The 19,786-nt window shown below is 57.6% G+C and overlaps 1 protein-coding gene across 4 annotated transcripts; it reads left to right on the forward strand.

Annotated features, from left to right (window-relative positions):
• The first annotated feature begins 2,799 nt into the window (after positions 1–2,799).
• On the forward strand, positions 2,800–18,136 carry ELP6 (elongator acetyltransferase complex subunit 6). 4 transcript variants are annotated; one of them, XM_086741864.1, is made up of 8 exons: positions 2,800–2,912; positions 7,068–7,146; positions 8,334–8,404; positions 8,774–8,998; positions 14,224–14,346; positions 15,892–16,084; positions 17,116–17,262; positions 17,481–18,136. In XM_086741864.1, the coding sequence occupies exons 2-8, from the start codon at positions 7,102–7,104 to the stop codon at positions 17,607–17,609; spliced, it is 933 nt and encodes a 310-aa protein (XP_086597990.1). In that variant the 5' UTR covers positions 2,800–2,912; positions 7,068–7,101; the 3' UTR covers positions 17,610–18,136. The 4 variants fall into 4 exon arrangements, with proteins under 4 accessions (XP_086597990.1, XP_086597991.1, XP_086597989.1 ...); XM_086741863.1 differs by lacking the exon at positions 2,800–2,912 and adding an exon at positions 3,018–3,342; XM_086741865.1 differs by lacking the exon at positions 8,774–8,998 and having other exon boundaries at positions 2,806–2,912; positions 14,216–14,346.
• Positions 18,137–19,786: the final 1,650 nt, after the last annotated feature.

Consider the following 19,786-nt stretch of genomic DNA (forward strand, 5'->3'; position numbering starts at 1 on the left):
GCTCTTGCATTTCTTCAGAGAAACTCGGCACCTGGTTCGGCTCATCCATTATTCCTTCCAGCTGCTTTTTGCCGTGTCAAGGCCCCGGCATTGAGCGGGCTGAATTTATCCCCCGGCCGCAAGCTGAGCTGAAGGGACGACTCGCCCGTCTCTTTTCTTACCCGGCCAGCGACCCAGCCCAACATCTGCTCTCTCATTAACCTCCGCTGGCCTCCAAGCACTAACGATCTTTTACGTCTCAAAGCATTACTGAAGCATTTAGCATCATACTGGCGACAACGGAGTTACCCGACGACAAGAAAACCCTCCCGCTTTGCTACGCTCCTTTTGCTGCCGGCGTAATTTGATTTGTGCGTGAAAATCCAAAGGGCTGGGAACATCCCGGGCAGCTCAGCGATAAGGAGCACAGGCATCTTGGCATCTCGGAGAAACGGATCGTCAGAGGAGGTCAAGCCAAGTGCCTTCTCCCTAAAAATCCTTTTCAAGAAGCCCGGTGCTTTTAGTTAACCTTCCCTCTTGGGAATTACCTCAAACACCGCAAGATCGATTGTTTCGATTTGTTCAGCTGGGTTTTTTTCCTACTCTGAGCCACGGATTGCTTTTTACTCCCTGGTCCGGCATGGCAGAGGAGCTTAGCTGTCAGCAGCATTGTTACCTATGGACGCCATATGGCTCCGCTACGCAGCGCCGACAAGGTTTGCTGCATTGTAAATCCTGCAAATAAGCGCGAAGCAGATGGGAGGGGAGAGGCAACAGTTTTAACAGCAGAATTCTCACTGCCTTCGCGCGGTAACAAGTCACAGAATGTGAGAAGGAATATATTAAGAAGGACAAGAGGTGTTTTCAGAGATGCAGCTGTACTTTGCATGCGGCTTTGGTCCCCTTCCCGCGGCAAAGAGAGAAAGAGAGGATTTTACATTTCATTTCCAAGGCATTTAGGGCTCTGCGGCTCCTGAAGGAGCTGGAAGGAAAGCGCTACAGAGAGCGAGACGCGACAGCGCAGACAAAAGGGGGTCTGAAAACGGCATATTCGCTAGCATACAAATGCAGCCCTACAGAGAGCTCCCAGGTAGGAACATCACTGGGTTCTTCGCCGTCTGCGAGCTCCCAGTGCCGCAGAACGGGGCTCCGCAGACAGACCGTGTGAAGCAGGAGCCAGAGCCAGACTATTTCAAAGGGCGGCGAAGGAATTAAGGCTCTGGCTGCACCGACACAGAGCAGGGACTTAGCTGGTCACTGGGCTCCCTGAGACCAGACCCAGGTTCCCAGCTCTGTGAAAGGGTAGGAAAACAAAAAGCAAAGCGTTTTGGACTTTTTTAAAAAAGCTTTCAGCTAAAGCTTTTACAGAAATGAAGCCATCAAAGGGTAAGAGAGGAAGTCCTTTCACAGCTAAATAACCGGTTAAAAGACAGGAAGCAAAGGGCTGACACAAATGATCGGTTTCTGCAACCAAGAGCGATTACAGACGGGATATCTCAGGGCCTGGGCTGGGACCTGGCTCATCCAGCGTATTCCTAAGCACGCTGAAGAAGGGACGGAGAGCGGGACGGTGCATTTTACAGATAATACAGATACAAACATAGGAAATAAAGAGAGCAGAACAGCTGCAATGCCTCAACCAAATATCCGCACGGCCCGCCGTCTTTTCCACAACCGTCATCCTAACCAGAAGGCGAGGGAAGACAGCGGCCGAGGCAAGCACTTCTTGTGTTCCCACAGCTCTTCTCCCAGGCCCCAGCGATCCGCAGCTCAGGGACTTCCCTCAGGGGATCTCTCTTCCCCTTCTCCTGCGCATTCGCCCTCCTAAACCCACATAAACCTTCAGCAGTGAGAACGCGTGGTTCTGAGGAGCCCCATGCTAAACCACGCAGGCGTCTCCTCCCTCCGGCTCGCCGCTTGCCGTGTCTCGGCATCGTTTGACGTCCCCTGATGCTCGCAGCAGAGACAGCGCAAGGCTGGAATCTCCTCTGCGGGCCCCCCGGCACATCCCGCGCTCCAGCACGTCTCCCTTCAGCCGGACAATTCCTCGTCTACGGGATGATAACCAAAGGTTACCAAAGCCTCGACGGGGCAATGAGGCGGAGAGGTGAACTGAGTGCCGTAACAAACGCAAATGCAGGCACACGGGTAAAAAATAAAGACGAAATAACGCGGATTTTCGCCGTTACAGGCTGTAAGTTTGCTGTTACCGCTCAGCCGCTGCGGCTCGTTCTTTGGGAGCGTGGAATGGATGTTTAGCAGGGCTGGAATGTGCTAACGATGTAACAGGAGATTTTAAGAGAGCAATAGACCCCAAATATCCCCAAAGACCCCACTGTCCCGTGGCATACTGTATCAGGTGCATACACCCCGTGCCCCGCAGTCGGCAAAGGGGGGTGGGGGGCACCCCTGGGCCGGGGACCAGGCCCAGCTGGAGGCCGGTTTGGTGCTGGGACCCGGTCTGGGGACGGAGCGGTGCTGCTGGAGACGGGCCGGCAGGATCCCGGCGGAGCCCGGCCACGGGACCGGCCGAGCCCTGCGAGCGGGACGCTCCCGGAGCAGCGGGAGGGGCTGGGGGCTGCCCAGCCGGAGCCCCCCTCCCCAGCGAAGGCCCTGAGGGCACCGGGCTGAGGGGGACGCCAGCCGAGAAGACGGTGGAAACGTCCCTAAAGACCTCCGGGACCCGCTCCGGGGCACCGGCCGGGGCAGGACCGACCCCAGCCACCCCCCAGCCCCGGCCGGACCCCCGAGCGGACCCCGCCGCGACTCCCCGCCCCGCCAGCAGGCGGCGCCCTCCTGCCGCGCTCAGCGCATGCGCGGCGGCGGCCCGCGCCGCCCTTTCCCCGCGGCCGGAAGCGTCCGGTTGCCCGGTGGCCGCCATGTTCGCCGAGCTGAACGAGCTGCTGGACGCTTCCCCGCAGCGACCGGAGACGGTGAGAGGGCTGGGCGGGAGGGAGCGGGGAGCCTGCTGGGAGCTGTAGTCCGGGCGGCGGGGGCCCTGCTGGGAGAGGCGGGGCCTCCTCGGGCGGCGGCGGCGGCGGCGGCCTCGGCGTCGGCCTCTCCCGGTGCCGTTACCGGTCTTTGGGCCCTTCCCTCCGCCCGGGCCTGGCTCCCCGCCGCCCCTCACGGCCCTGGCTCCGGTATCCGCCGCTGCCGAGGGGCCAGGCCCTGGTCGGTGCCTGGCGTGGCGTGAATAACGGCGAAAAGGGGGGTAAAACCGGCTCCCCCGCGCTCCTCCGGGCTGTGTTTTGAGGTTTCTTTCCCTTTACGCCACTAATGTAATTCAGTTCATTCTTGCAGCTTTTGAGCTGATGAAATCACGCTGTACTAAACACCCTGTGTAAAAGCCATGAAGCACTTTAGGTAAAAATTGAATAAAATATGCGTGTGTTACGTCTTACTCCATCTTTTCCCTGATAGATACTAGCTTAGATAACAAAAGCAGGTTTGGGGTGGTAATTTATTTTGTAAACCTGAGTTTCCCCCTTTTCCCTCCTTGTAGAGTTTACAATGTGAGTAGGGCAGCTGCAAAATTCCAGTGAGGTGATTCCTTGTCAGCCTGCCCGGAGCGGGACAGGGCTGGGCTGGTGGGGAAGCGCTGGGGGAAAAACGAGGGAGTGCTGCTGGGCAGAGGTCGGGCCCTTGAGGCTCGAAGCAAACCTGGCAGAGGTTTTGGCTAAGGCTTGCTGGTAGTGGTGTCGCTGTCCGTAAAGGATAAACTGAAACTATGAGCCGGCAACGTGCGCTGGCAACCTGGAAACCAACGGCACCCTGGGCTGCACCCCCCGCAGCGTGGTCAGGGGGCGAGGGAGGGGATTCTGCCCCTCTGCTCCGCTCTGGTGAGACCCCCCTGCAGCGCTGCGTCCAGCTCTGGAGCCCCCAACGCCAGAAGGCCGTGGAGCTGTTGGAGAGGGTCCAGAGGAGGCCACGCAGATGCTGAGAGGGCTGGGTGCCCCGTCCCTGGAAACATCCCAGGCCAGGTTGGCCGGGGCTCTGAGCGACCTGATCCGGTTGGAGATGTCCCTGCTCCGTGCAGGGGGTCGGGCTGGGTGGGCTGTAACGGGCCCTTCCCACCCAAACCAGTCTGTGGTTCTGTGATAAGCTGAGGGTGTGTAAATTCCCAGATCCCGGTGGTTCCTGTGGGTTGATGACTGGGTTTTTAAGACGCGTGCAGTGCTGAGTGAGGAGCCCGTGGTGCAGTTTGAGTGTTGGTGGAGCAGAGCCTGTGCTCCAAGGTGGGGTTTGTTGGGGTTCCCTGTGGGACGAGCAGGGATGCTCCCATCCGTGAGCCTGGTTTTGGAGTCACGCTCCAGATTCCTCTTTGTCGCGGTGTCTGGCGGTAGCGTAACACCAGCGTATGGCTGGCTGCAGAACGAACGGTGTTCCCTGATGCCGGAGCTGGGAGATGGAGTTCATACACTGCACTATGGAGTAACCCGGTGGTAAATCATGAGTATTCTTCTTTCGCAAGTCCCTCTCTGCGCCCCTCAGCATCTCCAGTTGCTGCGCAGAGCCACGCAGTCTGGGTCTGGGCTCGGGCTCTCCTGCTTGGGAGACGCGGTCCGTGGGGTGTGCCGCCGTATCCGGCTGGAAATCGGTGTCCCGCTTGCTTAAAGAGCATCAGCCCTTTGCAAATCTCTTCTTCCCATCTCTGCCCTTCCGGTTCTTGCGTCTCCACGGTCGGCTTGTGCCGTTTTCAAAGTGCTGACAGACGCCTTCACCGCGGGGCTGGTGGGTGGGTGGAGCTGCCGCCTGCGTGGCTGTATCTGACATGTCACTGCTGAGCGCTTGTGACACCCGCTGCTGCCCTGCCGAGGGATTTGTGGCAGTTTGGAACAAGTAGCTGCAGCTTCTGCTTCGTAGCCTGCAGGTGGAAAGGGCGTGAAAGCGGAGCGTGAAAGCGGAGCGTGGCGGGAACGGGCTGGGGCAGGCGGATGGAGAAGGCACTACAAGAAGGCCTTGCCTTTGGAAGCGCTTCATCCCCGGCAGCGTCTTTCTGGGCTTGAGAAGGGGGTGCGGATGGGGGAAAGGAGTCAGACCGCGCATCTGTGGTGGCAAACGAGGCTTTTGGGGGGGTCATGTGGGGGCCGTGGGGTTTCTGCGTGCCGGCAAACGAGGTCCTGGTGGTGCGGCCAGGACTCACTCGCTCCTCAGGAGGAGAATTCCTCTGGCCTGGCAGCAGGGGGAAGCCTCTGGCCCTCAGGAGCTCCGGGGACCCAGTTTATTCCGGCCAACTGCTAGACAATTTGATGCAGGCCATCTGTGGGGAGGGGTGCAAGAGGCATGAGCGCAGGGGTTTGCCGAACTCAGAAAGCCTCACAGGTTCCTGCTGGCGCTGCGTGTCTTCCTCCGAAGAAGGAGGACACGACCGGTAGAACCCCAACTCCTGTGTTTGTGTCCCGTGCTCTGGGGCTGGAAAAGGCTTTGGGGCAGTGGCTGCAAGCGTGCAGGACGCTGGAGTTTCCCAGAGCTGTTACCTTCCTTCCTTTCTTCTTTCTTTCTTTTCTTCCACGAGCTGTGCTCTGGAGATGCACGGTTTGGACATTTCCGCCCCTGGCTAGCTGGGCGTCTCGGCGTCGGAAGAGTTTGGAGTGCTGTGTAAGCAGCTGCAGCCTGACAGCAAAGCGAGGGTTGGCAGGATTTAAGGGCTGATAACTGGAAGGTTTGAAAAAGCGAAGTAACGTCTGCTCTGAATGCTAACGTGTTCTGCGCAGCGCATGTGGGAGCAGAGGAGCGAGCTGGCAGGCGAGGGAGGGGACGTGGGGCGGCACCCAGCCTGCCGTTGCGGGGGAAGAGAGGAGTGGAAGGGGATAAGAAGATAAACCAGCAGAAGATAAACCTGCAGAAGATAAACCACCGAACGTTTGCGCTTGTGCTGTTTGAACCCAGAGACTCCTCCAGGCTTGGCCGTGGAGGGTACGTCTCGGTGGGGTAGCGCCCACAGAGGCATAACCCTTTTTTTGGGTGGGAAAGAGCTCGCTCTGTGAGGCAGAGGGGCCCTTCTCTACCCTGGCCTCTGGTTTGCGTTCCCTGTTCGGTGTTTGCTGTTCCATGAGCACCACTTTATAGCACGTTTTGGGCACCGGGGAGTTCACTCCGATAGACGACCTGTGAACTGCCTGTGGGTACATTGCTGGTTGCGGCAAAGGGCTTTAAACATTTTTTTTATTCTAATAGATTAAAAAAAATGCATTGATAAGTTCTTTGTGATGAAAAGCAGCCCTTCTGTGATTTGTATTGATTGAAGAAACATCTTGAGTGAGGTTTTAATGGAAACAAATGCCTTGATGAGACTGGTGGTGATAACAAGCATGCGCTGATGAACGGAATTAATTTCCTCTGTGATCAAAACAAGGCACGTGCCTCGTGCGGAGTGCTCTGCTCCAGTAGACCTATTTTGGTGGTAAGGTTTTCTGCTCTGAACGTGGCGTGTTTGAGGTGAGCCTGCAGCAGGGGCCAGGGCGGGCTGTTTGGGGACGGGGGAGGCAGCAGTTGTAGCGGGGCTGCCGTTTTCAGCGCACAGGTGACGCTGGCTGTGGCGGTGCGAGAGCGCACTGGGAACGCGGCGGGTGGCTGTTGCCCCCCTGCCCCCTGTGCCGTTCGGAGCAGGGAGATGACTGTGAATTGGAGGAGAGGGGGACGGAGCTCGCAGCCGCCCGTGTCGATGGCGCCGGTACGTGTGTGCTCTGGCCGTGCCAGCACGGGAAAGCCCAGCGCTGCTTGCTGGCGCGCTCCGCGACCGCTGGGTGTTTCCGTGTGAGGAGTGGCTCTCGGTGGGCTCGGAGCGTGTCGGTCCGGCTGGGGTCTCAGTCCAGCACAAGGGCTTTTCGCTGGTGGGCACGTCTTTCAGAAAGCAGTGAACCCAGCATCTTCTGGTGCCTCCCCGTGGGCTGTGTCTGGAAAAAGTGCCGGCGTCCCTTTGTAAACGGGTGGGTGGCTGGAGCGCTGCTCCTCCACGTTGTTCTCTGACGCCTGCGGATCTCCCCTCCCTGCAGGCCTGAGCAGACGGCTTGTCTACCAAGATGGAACCGGGAGCAGTTTGCGCCCTCATCGTCCTCTGTTAAGTGATTCTGCTGCTTCTTTTTCAGGGTAAATTCACGCTGCTGCGAGACACCAGAACAGATGGCAGCTTCCTGGTGCACCATTTCCTCTCCTTCTACCTCAGAGGTACGTCAGCAGCAGGACTCTCCGAGGCAAGGCCTCGCCTTTGCCTGCTCCTCGGAGGCTCCTTCGACATGAAGTGTTTCTGTGTGAGCAGAGGCTGGTTCTGCAGAGCGTGAGGCATCCTCGGATTAGCGCAAGGCTTTGGGCTTGGGATTTATGGATCCTAGTCCTGACTTGTTCCTGGGACTTGCTCTGTCTCCTTGGGCATGTTCCGTAACGCCCGCGCGCCTCGTTTCGTCATTAGTGCCGTGAACGCTGTAAATCACCTGGGCAGCTGACAGCGAGCTGTTGGCTGTAATTCCCTCACTAGCTAGGTGTTTTAGAACGTATCAGGAACAACTTACAAATAAATAAGCTAGTAGTGAGTAAAGAAACAAACAAAGAGCCTGGCGAGCTGCCTGATCACTTTTCTGCTAACACTTTCACCTGTACGTAACCTACCAGCCCCTGAAAAGCGGGCGCTGGATTCACGGACTCCTCCAGCCTTCTGCTGGCAAAGCAGCCAGCCCGGCAGATTTGGTCAGGCTGTACCTGTCGGGTTTGGAACTTAGCTCAGAACGCTTGGGAGCTCCCAAGGGGCCGGGGAAGGCTCCCTGGGGCCGCTGACTTCTGGCCGCTTGAAGTCCACGCCCCGCTCTCTGGCAGGGAGAAACACACGCACTGATTTTGTTCATACCCAAACCATGAGGCCAGGTTGTCACATGCTGGGTTTTTCAAAATCGCATTTTAGCGGGGTGTCTTTGTCAAAATTGCTTATTCTGTGTGATTTTCCAGTCAGGGTCACTTGCCCTGTGAGAGCCAAAACAGGGACTTTTGGCACATCAGTGGTTTCAGTCGTTCGTGTCATGGTCGGCCGTTGGCCTCCTTGCAGTAGGACCAGCAAGCAGTGCCAGGAGATCGCAGGGCAGGATGGCATGAGACAGAGAAGGGGCGTTCTCCTTTCTTTATGCCGTCTTTCTCTTGTTCTTTTCCTTTCTTTTTCGACCAACTAACATTTTCCCTAATGCAGAAATCCTGTAGAAAGGTGAAAATCGAAAGCCCAGCCATGAGCAAGTGAGGGGCTGCCTAGACCTGTCTCACTCTCGGCCTTTCCAGATGGATTTGGAGCCTGGCTGCTGTGATTTCTGTGCTTTGATAACGGCAGCTTGCAGAATTGAAATGATAACTTGTCTTTTTGTATTCTCACCCAGCTGGCTGTAAGATTTGCTTTGTGGCCCTGCTCCAGTCCTTCAGTCACTATAACGTCGTCGCACAGAAGCTGGTAAGTCTCTTGGCGCAGATTAATAATTACAGGTCCGGGTAGTTTCTGTTGGGTGGAAAGGAATGAGAACCGAGAACGGGAATTCCAGATGAGCGAATGTTTCCGGATCTTGATGGAGCCAGCTGGGATGGGTGCTCCTGCGGCGTGGGATGGAGAGCAGCTCTGACTGGAGAAGGGACGTGATACAGGGCAAAAACCTGGCTACGAGGCTCGCTGCAAGGGCCCTGCCCCGGAGAGGGCAAAGAGCCGAACTTCCTTTCTGCTTAGAAATGTTTTCTGGAGATCAGCGTTGCCCAGACAGGCCCAGGCTGGTAGATGCAGTTTCATTAGTGCTCTGAGGAGAAAAAAGCCGTGGTGTCTGTGTTCTAGGGCCGCTCTCTGTGCCTGCGGGATGCACCGGCTGTATGGCCCGGGAGCTCCTGAGGTGACTTCATCCTCTGTCCTGTGGTTACGCTGTGCTGAAGTGCTTCAGGCCGAACCACCTGTCGATTTAGAGGGACACCTGAATGCTTTGGCCTCTGGGCCAAGCCATCTGTTTGAGCCGTCGGAGGAGCCACAAGCGCTGAGTGCGTTCTTACGGATTTCCTTCCCGTGGTGAGTCAGGCAAGGATTATGTGTACCCTGAAACGAGGAAACGGAGACACAAAGTAGGCAGGCTCATTCCCAGCATCAATAAATCAGTCCGAGCTCTGGCTTTACATGCGTCTCTTGGCTGTGGGCTCCAGGTGACCTTCCAGGGCTGAAGGGATGAGCGCTTGCGTTGGTCCTTCCTCCTCTGGTTCTGCTGGAAGTCCCAGCAGTGCTGCTGCTCGTAAAGACTGAGGTGTTTCAGTGTGTTCCCCACTGTTAATGTGGGTTGAGTTTCGGTACTTGCTAAACAACTGCGTTTTATTCAATACTCAGCTTTTACCTTTCAAAAGGAGATCAGTGGTCTGAGAGCTCAGACCTCAGTTACGTGAAATGGACTGAGCAAACGAAGCCTTTCCACGCGGAGCTTTACCTCTGTCAGATACTGAGAGTGATTCCCCTGCAGAGCCGATTCCCCGCTGCTGAGCAAGCCAGCCTCTGCGAGCACCGAATAGTTCCTGTTGTGGAGAGGAGGAAATCTTGCGGGGATCTTGCTAAGCGGGACAGGAAGCAGGGCATAGTGACCGGTGTAGGTGGGAGATTCCGCTGTTAAATACGGAACCTTGCCTGCTCTAAAAGCAGAACCGTGTTTGTTGGCGTGTTCCCTAACGCGGTGAAGTTTCCCGGCGCGCAGCTTGTGCAGCGCTTTTATTAGGCGCTGTTGTCACCTCCCTTGTGGGAGAAGCTGAGAAGAGAAGATGAGGATTAGCTAGAGCACACGCGAATCGAAACGGTTTGCTGTCTGATGCTTCAACAAAAGGTTATTGGCACGAAGGGAGGTGGCAAGAACAACAGAGTTTGCTCAGGGGAGTTCAGAGAAGCGGTTACATCTGCCCGCAGCGATGAGCTGTCCCTGTCCCGCTGGTGTCACGTCTGAGTCAGTCTGACATTATAACTTCACAGGTGCCCGTGCGGTTGGTTGTGGTGAATTCTTCCTAAGCTCTGAGGAGCCGGAGGTCGTAACATCAGTTATTTATATCTGTCTGCGTTCCCAGAAGATCAGATCTTTGCTTCAATCCTTCTTTGCCTAAACGAACACATCAGGCTCGGTGGAGGTGGTTTTTGGCAGGGTACTTTCACTCTTAGCAAAAGACCACTCCCTTCCCATCTCCTCTTCCTCAGGGGCGAGCTGAAGATCAGCTGCCTGGCTCTCTGTCTCTTCCTAGCAGAAGATTACGCACTTACGAATGACTGCAGCTGGGAGAGGTTGATAACTTAGCGATGCTGCCGTTCCTGCTGGGAACGGGGTGGTTTCAGGCCTGGCAGGAAGGGTCCTGGAGCCGGAGTTGTATTCTGCAGTCTTTACGGTGATGTTTTGTGGCTCTGGTCCTTCCAGCACCGGATGTTCGCTGACATACTGAATATTTCGACATAGTGGAAGTAACGCTTACCTTACGCGCTGCTTCCCCGCGGTGCTGCCGGGTTTTACCAGTCCAGAACCAGTTCTTTATGTGTTAGCTGAATGCAGTGATGTATTTTTACTTGCAGGAAACAGCTTCCCTGGATTTTTGTGCCTCTGCCTCTGCAATACTAGCTTTATGCTTTTCCTTTTCTGCACATTTTGCTCTTTTCATGAGGATCTGCACTTAATTTTAAGGGACAGTTAATGTTATTTGTCGTGACCTTGCAGAGAACGCGCTGGGCTGTTGCAAGACTACTGGCACCAGGGCCGCTTGCCAGGTTGGTCTTCCCACCCTCATTTGTACAATGTTTGATTTGTTTTAGAGGAAAAACATATTTGTCCCCATTTGGTCTCCCGCTTGCCCACTTCCCTGTCCCCCGCCACCGCGCTGGGGTCACAGACCGGAGGACGTTGCCTGGCCACCTCCGCTTTCCCCTGCAGGTATTTGTGCTACAGGAGAGACCTTGGCCGGCTGCCTGATCGCAGATCGTCGCACTTTGTACCACGGCTGCCTTCGCTGTTTCAGCGAACGCCCGCTGCCTCGCACGCTCCGTTATTCTCTCCTGCAAATATTTTGCTTTCCCTTATGAGATGGCCAGCAGCGAGCGGCCGTTGTGGTTTGAAGGGACGTCACAGCTGGCAGGCCGGTGGGCCGCCGCGCTGCCCGGCTGGCAGCACCTCGGACGGACGAGAGCGACTGTGCTCCGTTGTGGGGCTCGCAGCTGCAGTCACGCCGAGCTGCTGTTTTCAGAAGCGTTTCTGGGCTCGATCGATAAAAGAGACATTGCCAGAGATAATGCCTGTGCGCTCCGGGCAATAGTGAGTGTGGCGCTGTGAGGTAATGAGAGCTTTCAGGGCTGGTAACGCACGCTGTTTGGGTGCTCTGCAGCGCTGCGGCTCTGCAGCGGGGACGTGTGTGGTGTCTGTGGCAGCCAGACAGGTGCCGTTGGCCATTTTGAGCGCTTTTTCCACCGCCTCCGAGCTGTCGTGCCGCTTCCAGCGGTTACAAGAGGCAGGCCGCTAGCTGGGAGACGGGCAGAGATGTGCTGTGGCAGATGACTGCAGTGGGGTGAGTCCAGGTCTCCGTCCCGCGCTGTCTCTCTGGGATTTCCCGGTTGGAAAATGAGACTGGGCTTGCAGGATCCACCCAGGAATGTCGTGGCATGGAGGGGATCGAATTCCTGCTCTGACCCGCGAGCACGCTGCCCCTGCGTGCCGCCGCCTTGTGCTGTGGCCCTTCTCTCTGTCATCCAGGCAGGCCCTGGTGTAACAGCGCTGAACTGCTGGGTATTTTAAGGAGGGGACGCTGTTTTTTTGCTGATCTGAAGTACAGAGGGTTAGTATGCGCAGGAAGAAGTGGCTGAAGCAAGTTAAAATCAGTTTCTGAATTATTGACGCTAATAGTGAATTTAGCCACTGCTGCAGCAAAGCATTTCAGCAAATGCCGACTCCTGTGGCCTCCAAAAATTCACTGGGGGTTGAGGTTTGCGAGACTGCCATGCACCCCAGCCCTGCTTTAGGGCTCGTTGGGTGTTTGCTGGCTGTGCCCCGCTCCTGGCCTGCCACATAAAGGTTCTCCTGTCCTTGGCCAGAAATGCTTCCATGATGTGTGCTTGCACTTGCCCAAGGTGCTTCCCTTTCTGCCCTGCTTTCTGGCACGGTTTTAGCGAGCAGAAGCCGCTAAATCTGCAAAAATCACCCGCGAAGCCGAATCCCTCCTCGCGCAGCCCGCATCAGCCTCTGCTGGGCTCGGGGCCAGCGGGAGATGCGGCAGGGAGAGCGAAGGGCCCTGTGCTCTCTAAGAGTCTCGTTCGTGGGAATTAAGACGGCGTTTTCTGGCAGCAGCCCTGATGAACGGATCTCCCCCTCGCATTTCAGCTGGGAGGGAGCGCGGCGGAAATCTGTCTTTCCTCTCATTAACGCCGAACGCGTGGCAACTGATAAGCCTTGCGGGAGCTCAGGGTTAATCTCCCGGGGAAGGACCTCTTCCTTATCTACCCCGTCCTTCTCTCTGGAGGTCCTCGTGTGGAAACGCCACACTCGCAAAGCCACCGGGCCCAGCCCCTTGTCGGGATTGTCTCGTTGATCAGATGCTTAAGATATGACTTTACAATTTCTTTTTTTTTTTTTTAAATAAGAGAAGAAAAGGGGGTTTAAAATGTTGGCACTTACATTTTGATGTCAGAGTAACAGGAAGGTTGAGCAGGTGAAAGACTGGGGTAGAAAGCAGGAGGCAGAGGTGGACACATCGCTTTGCTGCGTCTCCCTCTCAAGTGTGAGCAAAGAGAGCGCGGTGGCTCGCAGGAGCGGCGCGAGGACTGGGAAATGCTTGGAAAACCTCCGAGGCCTTTCCAAAAGAAGGGGTTGGGACAGCGCCAAGCACAGCGCTCTGTTCAGTGCTCGCAGTCCTGGGGAAAGAGCTACGAGCCTTCCCCTTGCTGGGCAACTCAGACCCTGTGCTCAAGAGTCCTGCAGCTCCCAGCACGATTGCTTAGGAAATAGGAAAAAAAAAAAATAAAAATCTGTATTTCTGTGATGTTTAAGAAGTTCCCTGTCAAAAGCACCAGCGGTGCAGGGCGCTTCTTCCAGCGTTCAGGCAGAAGCCAGCCCCGGCTTAAGGTAAGGGCTCGCCTCTGTCCCTGACTATTCCTGCTCAGCCGCCCTCTTCAGAGGGTGCCGAACCTCCGCATCCCGAAGGGATGTCTCCTCTCAGGGGATACGGGAACTGCTTTCTCAGGATCCACGTTTCTGGTTCCCTGCTTTGGCTCACCGGTTCTGCCCGTCGAGCAATGCTGCACTGAGCCAAACCCTCCTGAACTCTTTGTAAACCGTTTATCTCGCCGTCTTGTCCACCTCCCTGGCGCGTTGCACAACTACCCTACTTCCAGGGTGCTGGGACGCTGTGGATCTTGGCGTTAATGCTGCTTGGTTCCAGTCTAACAAATCGCAGTCCTGTTGTGAAACTCACGCTGGGGAGCCAAGCAAATTTGCTCTGCTTCTTGCTGGGAAACACACAGTTTGGCTGAGGTTTGAGGATGATGCGCATGAGATATCTTTGTGTGATTATGTCAGTAACAGGTACTACATTTTCTCCTGGGAGGTGGACTGATGTGGTTACCAGTGAGCTGAGGAGCTATAAAATTGCTGGCAAAAGTAGCCCTGGCTGGTGGAAGTCGCGGCCCCAGGCAGTCTGTCGTGGTCCCTCCTCCTTCTCCGAAAGGGAGTCGGGGCTGGGGCTACTTTCCACGGAGCCCCGGGCGCTGTGCAAGCATCAGGGTGGCCAGCCCACGACCTTGTCCAGGTCCGGACCGTGCCTTGCTCAGGTGGTTTGTGCCAGGGAGTTGTTATCGCCGCAGCGATGATTTGGAGATGGCGGAAACCAAAGGCTTTTGCCACCCAAGAAGGGAGGGCGAAGGAATTGCTCACAGCAGGGTCCTTGGGGCATTGTGGAGAAGTCTGTACCCATCCCCTCCCTGCCTCTGGATAAGCAGCTGTTTTTCTCCCATGCAGCAGAGAAAATTGTCTTCCCAGGAGCAATTCCAGGATGTCTGAGCCCCCCGTATCACTGTTTGGTTTTTTTGTCCTAGGAAAATGCAGGAAAGCAAATGTGCCCAGCAGAGTGTGTGACGGAACGCCTGTTTCATCCCCTGTGAGGGAGGCACTGACTTTATTGGCACGTTTAGATGAGACTTGATGAAAATCGGCTGTCGGTCTGCTTGGTTCTGTTTGCACCCTTCCTCCAAAGCTGTTCGCTCTTCAACGTTGTGTTCTCCTCTCCCGAGGGAGTCAGTCTGACCGCTGCCAAGGAACGGGGACAACTTGTCTTCTTGGAAGGCCTCAAGTCCTGCCTTGACCTCATGTTTGGAGAGGAGGAGGAGCAGCCAGGACAGCCCAGTCCTCTCCAGTTTATCAGGTAAACCTGAGCGGTTGGCAGTTCTCAGCAGGGCCCCCGGCACAGAGCGGTTCTCCCCTTGTGTCCCCTGCCGCTGCAGCCAGCACCGAGAGCAGCGACCGAGACCCGGCTCCTTCGGGCTTCCCTCCGTGGCCCAAGGACTCAGTCGCTGGCCACCTAAGCGAAGGGAAACGTCCGCGCCGTGCACATTGCTCTGCTTGCCCTGCTCTGTCTCTCCCTGCTACTCGGAGGGATTCTGTCCCCCTTCTCCAGCATTCCGGGGCAATTTCTGCCCCCATCCTCGTTGCCAAGCATGTTATGGGTCTGGGGAATATTTATTTCAGCACTCAACAGGTTTGTGGCAAATAAAACTCCATCCAAGCAGTTCTGTTCCTTCATTTTATTACTCTGGGTTTTATTCTCATCCAAGAGAACAGTGCTGCTTTAACAATGCTGGCATTCCTTTTCACTCCCACTTCACTTTCTTCACATCCCTGATGATTTGATAGAAAAAAAATCCAGTGAGGGCTGTTAAATTGGAAGATACCACACTGGAGAAACTCGAGGAGTGGGCCCGTGAGAATCTCATGAGGTTCAACCAGGCCAAGTGCAAGGTCCTGCACACGGATCGAGGCGATCTCCCATATCAGTGCAGGCTGGGGGATGAAGGGATCGAGCACAGCCCTGAGGAGAGGGACTTGGGGGTGCTGGTGGGCGAGAAGCTCAACGTGAGCTGGCAACGTGCGCTCACAGCCCGGAAACCAACGGCACCCTGGGCTGCACCCCCCGCAGCGTGGGCAGGGGGCGAGGGAGGGGATTCTGCCCCTCTGCCCCGCTCTGGTGAGACCCCCCTGCAGCGCTGCGTCCAGCTCTGGAGCCCCCAACAGCAGAAGGCCGTGGAGCTGCTGGAGAGGGTCCAGAGGAGGCCACGCAGATGCTGGGAGGGCTGGAGCAGCTCTGCTGTGAGGCCGGGCTGAGAGAGCTGGGGCTGTTCAGCCTGGAGCAGAGGAGGCTCCAGGGAGAGCTGAGAGCGGCTCCCGGTGCCCAAAGGGGGCTGCAGGGAAGGTGGGAGAGACTCTTCAGCAGGGCCTGCTGGGACAGGACGGGGGTGGTGGGTTTCAGACAGAGGGAGCAGGTTCAGACCGGATGTAAGGGAGAAGTTTTTTACGCTGAGGGTGGTGGAGCACTGGCCCAGGGTGCCCAGAGAGGCGGTGGATGCCCCATCCCTGGAAACATCCCAGGCCAGGTTGGCCGGGGCTCTGAGCAACCTGATCCGGTTGGAGATGTCCCTGCTCCGTGCAGGGGGCTGGGCTGGGTGGGCTTTAACGGGCCCTTCCCCCCCAAACCATCCTGTGGTTCTGGGATCCGTGGAGCAGGGCAGGAGGGTTTCACCGCACACAGGTGAGTAGAGGAGCAGTGGCTGTAGGGAAGCGTCGGACCTGGTGACGGTCACAGCAGCGGGGATGGCCCAGGCTGGCGTTCCCTGTGTTGGGTCAGTGGGTGAGGAGGGGGTCACACAATGCGTGCGTGGGCCAAGCCCCTTGAGACCTCCTTCTTCCCTTCCAGCGAGAGCGCTTCCAACCTCAAAGCCTTGTTTGACTTTGTCCGGACGTCCCTGACTCCCGAGGGCAGCGATTCCTGGAAGAGCCCCGTGCTGCTGGTGGACGACCTCAGCGTCCTGCTCAGCCTGGGCGCCAGGCCGGTGGCGGTGCTGGACTTCATCCACTACTGCAGAGTCGCGGTGTGCTCCCAGCTGAAGGTACGGCCTGCAGCCCCCGGAACGCTGCCTCTACAAAAGAGCCTCTGGAGCAAAGCCTGGCTTGCTTCTCGTTTTCCACCTGCGCCCAATGGGATTTTGGAAGGTTTGGCTGCCCCGGAAATCCAAATTAAAGTCCAGGGCCACTCTGAGGGCGTTGTTTGTCCCTGGAGTACCTGTGTAGGGTCCTTTGCATCTGGTTTCCCAGGAGGGGCGAACTTTTGAGAGCATCGCAGCCAAAAATTGTTGCGGTTGCACCCATCCTTTGCTATTTCTGTGGCAGCGTCCCCCACCCTGGCCGCTTCTCTCTCTGCTCGAGTGAGAAATCGAGCAGACAGCGTCGGGTTTTGTTATCCTGCACTTCGTGTGGCGCCAGGGTGTTTGTGCTGCAAGTGCTGACTGGGGACATTTTGCGTGCTGAGAATATTTACCTCCAAAACAGCTAAAAAAAGATGATAAATCGTGCTAACGCATCTCTATTTCTGCATGAGATGTTCTGAAGTTTAAAGTACATTTTAATTGACTGGGAATTTCATGTTATTTTAAGTGCTTTGTGACCTGTGTGGGCTGAGGCAGAGGCTCCTGGGCTGTGTTTTTAATAGCGCTGGTGTTGCGGTGGGGAGCTCTGTGCTTCTTGGGGGAGCCGTGAAGGTTCCAGCATCACAGCTCTGGCTGCAGCCGTTCGGCGCGTCTTTATTTGGCCGCTCCGAATCCGTTCAGAGAGCTGCCGTTTGCGTGGCCTGACAGACTGGTTTAACCTGACAGCTGTCTTGTAACAAAGGCTTGATGTATTTTTAGGCTGCGTGTTATGTATATACAATATACGTGCAGCAAGCTGGTTTAGAGTTTGATATACGGATCTGCTGGTTTTCTTCCCAGTGGACTTTAATTCGGAAGCGGCTGCCATGCCGGGGGCTGTCTGCGTAGCTTAGTCAGCAGGGCGTTTGTGCAAGCTCCCGTCGCTCTCTCCCCTTCCTCACCCTGAGCGGAGGAGGAATCGGCCAGGGGCTGACCGCTGCCTGCCGTCGTTCCAGGGGAACATCGTGGTGCTGGTTCACAGCAACGAGGATTCAGAAGACGAGGAAAACGAACTGGTCGTGAACTCCATGTGTCATCACAGCGACCTGATCCTCTGGGTGGAGGGGCTGGCGACCGGCTTCTGCAAGGACGTCCACGGGCAGGTAACGCGCAGGAGAGCACAGAGAGGTGGCGCACGTCCGTGTCACACGTCACGCTGCCCAGAGACCCGCGGGCAGGTGAGGTGTGCTCCATCTGCCCCGTGGGAGATGGCCCAGGGCTGCAGCGTGGTTCAGTCACAGCCAGGTGCTCCAGCAGATCCCGGAGACCACGGCAAGGCTGCTTGTTAGTCCTTAACAGTCCTCTTCCTTTCCCTTTGCAGATTAAAATAATTCAGAGACTGTCCTTGGAGCTGACGGGGGAGCAGGACCGTGTCCGGATCTACCAGTATAAGATCCAGGACAAGAACGTCACCTTTTTTGCCAGAGGGCTGTCAGCTGCAGTGCTGTGATGCCGCCGTACCGCGCAGCGCTGCCAGAGCGACGTGCAGCAAGGCCGGGGCGGCTGGTACCTCTGGACTGGCTGCACCACCACACCAGCGCCTTCCGGGAGCCGCGCAGCAGACTGACCCGGGAGCGAGGCTTGAACGCGCGCTGAACCGCGTGCCAACGAGGGGATTAGCCTGCCCGGAGCCTGCTGCGTCCCTTCGTCCTCCCGCCCCGTTCCCAACGTACGCAGGCCAAGAGGAAGAGCAAAAACTTGCAGGAACGCTTACGGCGTGTAAATACAGGCAGGGGGATGGCCGGCGGGCTGGGCGCGCCTCACCTTTTCCGGTGCGTTACGGCATGGCAGTGCCAGGCGCTGCTGCGTGGAGGGATCACCCCGCCCTCCCGCTGGCGGTTAACGAGGTGACACAGAGCGGGCGGAGGCAGGGATGGTCCGTGAGCGTGTTGCAATTTGTACCTTTCTCCCAGCTCTGGCACGGGAGAGATTTGCTCAGCTCCCAGACAATAAAATAATCCGCAGCTACATGTACAATCCCTCACCTTGCTGCTGTGAGACGTGAAGGCTGCCTGGCTTGGTTGATTCCTTCCTTTATTTTGTTACTTTCCCTCTTTTCACACGGAACCGCCGTGCCTGTGTGTGTTTAGCGTGTGGCTTCCCAAGCTCGTCCTTGGCTTTGGGTGACCTCTGGCCGCTCGTACGCGAGCCTCCGTCACACGACCTGCCTGTACTGAAACGTTATTGGGGGCTAATAATCACTAATTTTCATTAGATAAGGGACAGGATAAGTAAGCCAGCACTGCTGGTGGGTGCAAAGCACCGTACCCTGCCCTGGCAGAGGCAGCTGGGGTAGCTTCCCCTTGGAGAAATCCCAAAACATCCCTGCTTCCCTCCTCTGAAACCGGCAGGGTGACCGTGTGATGACACTGCTGGTGGCTTTTGCCGGTTTTTTCCGCGCTCGACCGATGCCTGCATCCAGAAAAGAAACCAGAGGCTGCTCTGGGCTCAGGGTCGGCGTGTTCCCGGGCTGGGCACCACGCGGCAAGCAGCGCCCTGAGCAGGGGCATGTCTCCCTGGGATCCAGGCCCTTCCCCACGAGCCGCCCTGTGCTTGCTCTGCGCACCGGTGAGGATTTGGACAGGCGGCCTCCGGGAGATGCCTCCTGGAGAATGGGACGTGTAACCCGCGGTGGCTCCCAGTTCATGGCGAGGCCCGAACCCAGCCCCACGTCCAGAGCTGGCATCCGCCACTGGGACACAAACAGCGGGGGCTGATCTGGCGCAGCTCCGCAGAGCCAAGGCCACCCGGCGCGGCCGTGACCGAACCCAGACCTTGCCCTGGAGCTGACGCTGCGGGACGGCCGCGCAGCAGGCGCGGATCAGGGACGCGACCGAGGGCGCAGAACGGGGCGGCCGTGCTCAGGGTCGGCCAACACCCGCGTGCTCAGGGCCGCCGCTACGCGCAGCTCTTTGGATCGTGAGCCAGAACTTGTGCAACGCCGCGTCTGCACCGGCGAAGGCAGCTGGCCCTTGGCCCGAGGTCCCTGCTCTTCGTTCCCTTGCCCTCGGTGGGAGCAGCCCCCCTTTCTCCGCTGCTGACCCCCCCAGGGCGGCCGGTGTCCGGTCCAACCCCTCCCCCGCGCCCCCCTCTGTGCCCCCAGACCCCTCTTTCCCGGCCGTGCCCCCCTGCCCGTGCCCCACAGCTCCCAATCTGACACCCCCCCCCCCTTTCTCCGCGTGCTCCGCCGCCACCCAGCCGCTTCCGCCCTCCCACGTGGGCGGTGGCGCGCCGGCACCCGGGGGGGCGTGGCCTCACGGTGGGAGGGGGCGTCCCCAAAGCGAACTGACAGCTGAGGGGGCGTGGTTAGGGCTGTGGTGGGCGTGGTTAGGGCGGTGGTGGGCGTGGTTAGGGCGGTGGCGGAAAGCATGGTTGGGGCGAAGGGGCGTGGCTGTGCTTGGTGGGCGTGGTTTTAGAGAGGGGTTAGGCTGCTGGAAGGCGTGGTTAAGGCGGGAGTGGGCGTGGTTAAGGTGGTGGCGGGGGCGTGGCCGGCGTGCGGCGGCACCAGGGAGCGGGGCGGGGGGGGGGGGGCGTGGGGAGGAGGGAGGGCGGGAAAAGGGGGTGGGTGAACCGGATGGGGAACGGCGTCGGGCCGAGCGGAAAGGTTTAGGGTGAAAGAGGGGGGGG

Source organism: Chlamydotis macqueenii, chromosome 2, assembly GCF_036417535.1.
Source record: "Chlamydotis macqueenii isolate bChlMac1 chromosome 2, bChlMac1.mat, whole genome shotgun sequence".
Lineage (NCBI taxonomy): Eukaryota > Metazoa > Chordata > Aves > Otidiformes > Otididae > Chlamydotis > Chlamydotis macqueenii.

What these genes read in the sequence shown, in the direction of transcription:
- ELP6 (XM_086741863.1), top strand. An exon ending in CCTCTCCTTCTACCTCAGAG is followed by an intron (nt 7,147 to 8,333) that starts GTACGTCAGCAG and finishes ATTCTCACCCAG; the next exon opens with CTGGCTGTAAGATTTGCTTT. An exon ending in TTACGGATTTCCTTCCCGTG is followed by an intron (nt 8,999 to 14,223) that starts GTGAGTCAGGCA and finishes CGAGGGAGTCAG; the next exon opens with TCTGACCGCTGCCAAGGAAC.